The 6,648-nt window shown below is 48.1% G+C and overlaps 1 protein-coding gene across 1 annotated transcript in view; it reads left to right on the top strand.

Moving 5' to 3' along the window:
• Positions 1 to 3,611: 3,611 nt before the first annotated feature.
• Flvcr1 (FLVCR choline and heme transporter 1) overlaps positions 3,612 to 6,648 on the top strand; it is a 29,714-nt gene continuing 26,677 nt past the window's right edge. Inside the window, exon 1 of the mRNA XM_070041527.1 lies at positions 3,612 to 4,575. Within this exon, the coding sequence (XP_069897628.1) occupies positions 3,814 to 4,575 (762 nt within the window). The 5' untranslated portion in view covers positions 3,612 to 3,813. The remainder of the gene's footprint in view (positions 4,576 to 6,648) is intronic.

Here is a 6,648-nt window from a genome sequence, read left to right as displayed (position 1 = left end):
TTTTAAAAAAAATTTTGGAATTCCAGCAGCAAAATGACAATATTTTGCCCAATTGTGATGGAACCATGTGATCAGTTAAAACAAAAGAAAACAAAACACCTTTTCCAACAACAACAAAAAAAAAACTTCAGGAGACAGGACATGATCGCAGAGACGTGTGGCATGCCATAATGCACCTGGGCTGGTTGGGGAGACAGTGTCAGGTCGGGGGGGGGGGGGAGGGTCACAGAATTACAAATCAAGACTGTGCTAAACTAGTGGAGCAGGTATAAAATGGCAGCTGTGCAGCTCCAGAGTTCAGAGGGGCAGGGCACAGGGAACTTCAGATTTTACATCCCAGCCCCAGCCAGTAAGGAATTCAGTCCAGCCTACTACCAGAGGGGTGGATGTGATTCCACCTCCAAGAGCTTTTTTTGAGATTTACCTTGATGCCAAGATGGCACCTGTTAAACTTAATCCTTGTATCCAACACCTGGTCAAAGCTAAAGAGAACTCAAGATTTGGCCCACAACAAACAGAATCTTCATGCTTAAACCAGTAACAAGAACTAAAAGTTCCTCTTTCAAACAATGCAATACTCCTTTGAGACTTTTGGTAACACCCAAACCTCGAGACTTTCCTTGGAGTTTAAACTTAAACTCATCAATTTTTTTTTGCATCATAATGACAGTTTCTGTCTTAACAAGTTTATGTACATACATACATACATTTTTTGTGCACAAAGATCTTAAAGTGCACAAAATCAATACTAGCCATACAGCTTCCTGAATTTCTTGTGGCAAGAGATCCTTTCTGCCAATCTTACTTTTGCAGATGAGAGAGAGAGAGAGAGAGAGAGAGAGAGAGAGAGAGAGAGACAGACAGACAGACAGACAGACAGACAGACAGACAGAGACAGAGACAGAGACAGACAAACACAGAAAGAATGTGAGAGAGTGTTTTACTTGCCCGAGTGTTCACAGAAGTGGCATTCCAAATTTGGGGCCAAATTTGATTGCATGAGGCACTCAAACTTGAGCAGTTTTTACGAAGAATTTTATTGTCTCCTGCCCTTGGAGAGTAAACCAGCAGAGCTGACAAGCAGCCAAAGAGCATTGTCAGTGGCCCTATGATCAGCTAATAAGAAGGGGAAAAAAAACACCAAAAGGAGTCCATCACACACATTCGCTGATTTCCTTGACCTTTGAACCTTGTGGCTTAGGGTCCCTTGGTGGGGTTAGTAACTCAGCACGCTGAGATTTCTCTGCGTCCTTCAGAAAATCAGGTCTGATCCCCTGGCTAACTAGGCCTGGAACTCACCCTGCTTGGAGATGAAAAATTGGCCATTGTGGTAGGTGGAAGTAGAGGGACCGGTCAGGAGAATGTTATCTTGGTGGTCCTCTGGCGACAGCAATGAAGGCTAGGTCCTGGGCATCTGGTTGGGGATGCCTCCCTCCCCCACCCCCACCCCCCACCGAAGTGGGGGGAGCAAATCCTCTGGGGCACCTATCCCGGGTTTAGGTGCCAATGTTAGGTGCCTTCCTGGCCGTCCCAGGGGACCACGCGGAGGGAGATAGGCAGGCACAGGAGAAAAATAATATTATAAGGTTTATTAGAGGGGTCATATCTCCCCTGGGAGAGGGAACAATATGGCATCCGCTCCTATCCAGGTGGGTAACTCTGGGGACAGGGGAGAGGTCCGTGCACAGATACGTCTGGGCAGAGAGGCAGTGGCTAGCTATATGTTGGGAACTCAAGGGCAGGGAGGAGCTCAGGTCTGGGTGGAGCTGACCACCAGAGGTGGGGATAATGCTAACAGGTAGCACTGGGATTTGAACTCGGGGATGGCTTCAAATCCCTGGACTCAAGCAATTGTCATGCTTTAGCCTCAGTAGCTACAACTACAGGCAGGCACTACGGTGCATGGCTGGAATAGCTTCTTTAGTGAGCTACATATATGTAGAAAGTTTCATGGCAGGGGCTGGGAAGGTGGCTAAGCGGTAGAGCGCTTGCCTTGCATGCCTGAGGCCCTGAGTTCGATTCCTCAGCACCACATAAGCAAAAAGAAAAAAGTCAGAAGTGGCGCTGTGGCTCAAGTGGTAGAGCGCTAGCCTTGAGCTGAAGAGCTGAGGGACAGCGCCCAGGCCCAGAGTTCAGGCCCCACGACTGGACACACACACACACAAAAAAAGTTTCATGGCACTGGAAAGTATTAACAAACCATCTGTTAATATTGAGTATAAATTATACTAAACATTAATGCAATCAGCTCATTTTTCAGAAAACTAGAAAATATACTTAATTTAGGATAAAGTCCTTTGGGTCCAATATTTAGTTATTTTTTAGTTCATAGAACACTGCCCAATAATCAAAATAATTTCTACATCAGTGTTTAGAAATGGTGTTGGGGATAATTTACAAGCTTTTTGGAGGAAAGAAATGCATTTACAAAGCAATTAAAAATTTTTAATAGAAATTTAGTGTTCATTAAGTGCATTTTCAACAAATTTTTATCAAACACTGTGTGTGAGACATTTGCCCTTATGAAGCTTATATTCTAGGCTGGAGGGAGTAAAAATGTAAAATATAGGACATTTTAGATGGGGGTAAGTGATAAGAAGAAAAGGCTGAGAACTGAGATGGGGAGAGACAATGTGGGAATTTATATAGGGTGACCAAAGAAGACATTATATTACACATGTTCCTTAAGAATTTAAGCCTAAAAACTGGGCACTCATGCCTGTAATCCTAGCTACTCAAGATGTTGAGATCTGAGGATTTCTGTTCGAAGCCAGCCTAGGCAGGAAAGCCTTGTAAGATTTAGATCTCCAATTAATCCACAAAAAATTGGAAGTGGAGCTGTGGCTCAAGTGATTGGCGTTAGCCATGAGCAAAAAAAGCTCAGAGACAATGTCCGTTCGAGCCCCCCGGTACTAACCAAAAAAATAAAAGAGTTTAAGACTTAAGAAGCATTTTGCCTGGACTGAGAGGTGATCTATTGCTATGCATGATCAAGATGGTCATGTAAGAGACAATAAACTACAGGTTGTTGGTCCAAGGGCAAGACTGACAGGATCTTTCCTGGCTCAATGACAGGATCTTTCCTGGCTCTCCAGCTTCAGTCTCCACATCCAAGTCAGCGTGGTGGAGGTGGAGAAGTTCCATGTGCCCAAGAGCAAGTTTCTGGTGAAATCTCACTGCCTCGGAATGCTCACTGACGTTTTTCCTCTGTCGAGACAGCAGGAACTGTGAGATGTAGTGTGAAAGGCAGAGTTCCACCTAACGCACCGCTGGGCTGGGGCCATGAGGCCGCATTCGTCCCCCGACCTCGTGGTAGTGAGATGGTGACAGCCTCCCGGCCTCCCCGGATCGGTTTCGCTTGACCCTCCCTTCCCAGTCCCGGGGGGCCCCATCTGTGGGCCACCCCCCCGACCCGGACTCCCAAGAAACCCTTCAACCCTCCCGGGAGGAAAGCACCCAGCCAGGTCTTCTTTCTTGGGGCCCCGGGACATGTGCGCCCGCCCCGTCCTCCCGGCAGCTCTGCGATTGGCTCGCGCGCCGAGCGAAGGCGCTTTCTGATTGGCTGATGGGGCATCACCGCAAGAGACGTAGCGCTCCCGGGGCGGGGCCTGTCGTGGAGTGACGGGTTGGCCTGGCAGAGCGCACGGAGGACGCCCCCGGGGTGCCCGCGCCAGTCAGCGAGGAGAGCCAGGGTGGTAGGCCCCGGGGAACGTGGAAGTGGGGTGCCGGCCAGGGCCTCGGGGTCCAGGCCTGGGGGGTCCAGCGTCGGGCGGGAGGGCCGGGGCACGAGGCGGCGGCGGGGAGCCCTGGGCCATGGCGCTGCCGGACGTGGAGGAGGGGGCGGCCGCGCCACCTGGACACCTGCTCTCCAATGGGTACCTGCGGGTCCCGCGGGGCGCGCGGGCCGCCGAGGCGAGCGCCGAGGTGCCGGGCGGGCCCCAGGCCGCCTGCCTGCTCCGGAACGGGGGTGCTCAGGACAGCTCGGTCGCGGAAGCCCTGAGCGGGCCCCCGGTGCGGCTGGCCCCGGAGGAGGAGACCCGGGCCCGGCTGCTGCCCGTGGGCGCCGAGGAGGAGGAGGAGGAGGAGGAGGAGGCGGCGGCGGCGGCCCCGGGGGTTGAGGAAGCGCGGCCGCCGCGGACGGCGCTCTCCGCGCGGCGCTTCGCGGTGCTGCTCATCTTCAGCTTGTACTCGCTGGTGAACGCCTTCCAGTGGATCCAGTACAGCATCATCAGCAACGTGTTCATGGACTTCTACGGCGTCTCCCAGCTGGACATCGACTGGCTGTCCATGGTGTACATGCTGGCCTACGTGCCTCTCATCTTCCCGGTCACCTGGCTGCTGGACACCAGGGGTCTACGGCTCACCGCCCTGCTGGGCTCTGGTCTCAACTCTCTGGGTGCCTGGGTTAAGTGCTGCAGTGTCCAACCCCATCTCTACTGGGTCACCATGTTGGGCCAGGGCCTGTGCTCTGTAGCGCAGGTGTTTATCCTGGGCTTGCCCTCCCGCATCGCCTCTGTGTGGTTTGGGCCCACGGAGGTGTCCACAGCTTGTGCCACCGCCGTGCTGGGCAATCAGGTAAGGACTGGTGTGAGAGTAAGGGGAGTGTCTGATTGTTAAAGAGCAGGGAAAACCATAGGCCACGTGAGGTAGACGCGCCGATGGGCCTCAGGAGGCCGGACTAGAGATGATGGTAAGATAAGAGCCAGTCTTAAAAACACTTCTAAATTTCTTTGTAAGGACAGAACTTTCAAACTTGCAAAACCATTTTAAAGTGGCCACCTTGGTGGTCTTCTTTTGAAAATTACCTGTAAATTAATTGTCTTGGCCTACAGATGGGTGGCATCATTGAAAACTTCGCAATGCACTAACCAAACACACTTGCATGGTTATTAGTTTTGTCACCAATGTGACAAAGGAAGGTGTTGGAGTCGGGGAAACTTGTTTCTATGTGGCATGTCATTGGAAGCAACTTTTATTTAATTTTATCTATTAGTAGTCAGACACAAAATGGACATGTACCAAATGACCGCTAAATAAATTTTTTTTGGGGGGGGGTCCAGTCGTGGGGCCTGAACTCTGGGCCTGGGCGCTGTCCCTCAGCTCTTCAGCTCAAGGCTAGCACTCTACTACTTGAGCCACAGCGCCATTTCTGGCTTATTTTCTTTTTGCTTATGTGGTGCTGAGGAATCAAACCCAGGGCCTCATGGATGCAAGGCAAGCACTCTACCACTGAGCTACCTTCCCAGCCCTGCTAAATAAATATTCTGGTGAGAAAGACTTCACAACATTGCTGAATCCACTTACTAATTTTTTACAACAATAAAACAACTCAAGACAAATGACTGATTATGAAATACTCTGTGGCTTAATTTACCAAGCCTCCACTAAAAAATGACCTTGCTTTTTGAAAATACCACCATAAATTCAAATGCCAGTAGTATGTGTATGCTTTTTAAAATTGTAGACCAGTTCTCTAATCGTACTTTAAGTTCTGCATGAAGTCCTGTGACATTTTATGTAAATGTACTGAGTATTCATTCAGTTTGAGAAAAATCTAGTTAAAACTTGTATACACTTGTTTCACTGTGGTTGTGGAGCAAAAGAATGTTTCTTTCCTTTAAAAATTTTTATTTATGTTTTTATAGTGCAGGGAGTGGGGGTTGAACTCAGGGTCTTGCCTTCCTGCCTGGCTTGCTGCTTGCTTTCATTCTTGCTTGCTTACTCCCCTTCACCCGACCAAGGTAGGCACTGTACCACTTGAGCCACACCTCCACTTCCAGGAATGTTACTTTCGTCAAGTCCCACTTGTGTCATTGTGTCGTGATCACAGTAAGATTTATCTAGAAAACTTGAAAGGAGTATTTCATATTTGTAAAATTATAATCAGGATTAACATTTCACTGACAAGAATGTTATCAACTCCATATCTATGTACTATCAATTTATGGATAGTAAAGGAAAATGATTACTTACAGGCAGACTTGCTTCTAACAGCAGACTTCTGAGCTGCCTTCTTATATTCTCCTTAGGTGTTCTCATCCCTTCCTTGCTTTCATTAACTCTGCAGTTTGCTCATTACTTCCAGGCATGCATTTTCAGCCTAGTTTATGGAGAGAGCATTCATAACACTCAAATATTGAGCACTCATGGACAGCCTGGCAACATGCCAAGTGCTATCTGTGCATTATGTCATTTAATTTAATGCCACAGGTAGGTACTAAGAGTCTCCTTATTTGGTAGATATGGAAATGGAGACTTGAAGGAAATTAGTTTCCAAAGGTTAGTGAGTGGTGACTCATACTGAAGTTTGTCTAGTTTCTGATTGATAGCTTTCAACTTCAAATCTGTACTGTAGGTTCCTCACTAGAAAGAATCTTAAAACATAGAGTACAACATGTCTTCATTGCTTTGCTTTGAACTTGCCAGTGAGTTCATGAAGTACTTAAAATGTAAACTCCTAACTGAATTAATTACAAAACTTTCCTACCATATCTTCTTTGTTTCCTAATGCACTAAGCTGGACTTGCTTACTGGCCCTGGCAAACATTCTTTCTGCTTAGAATTTGGTTCTTCCTTTTAGGACCACATGATTATATCATCAATGTTACTCAGCTTACTGTTTACATTTGTTTTGAATAGCTAGCGGCA

This window comes from Dipodomys merriami, unplaced genomic scaffold (assembly GCF_024711535.1).
Source record: "Dipodomys merriami isolate MVZ:Mamm:240054 unplaced genomic scaffold, mDipMer1.0.p SCAF_31, whole genome shotgun sequence".
In the NCBI taxonomy this organism is placed as follows: Eukaryota; Metazoa; Chordata; class Mammalia; order Rodentia; family Heteromyidae; genus Dipodomys; species Dipodomys merriami.
This window is presented reverse-complemented; position numbering and strand designations above follow the sequence as displayed.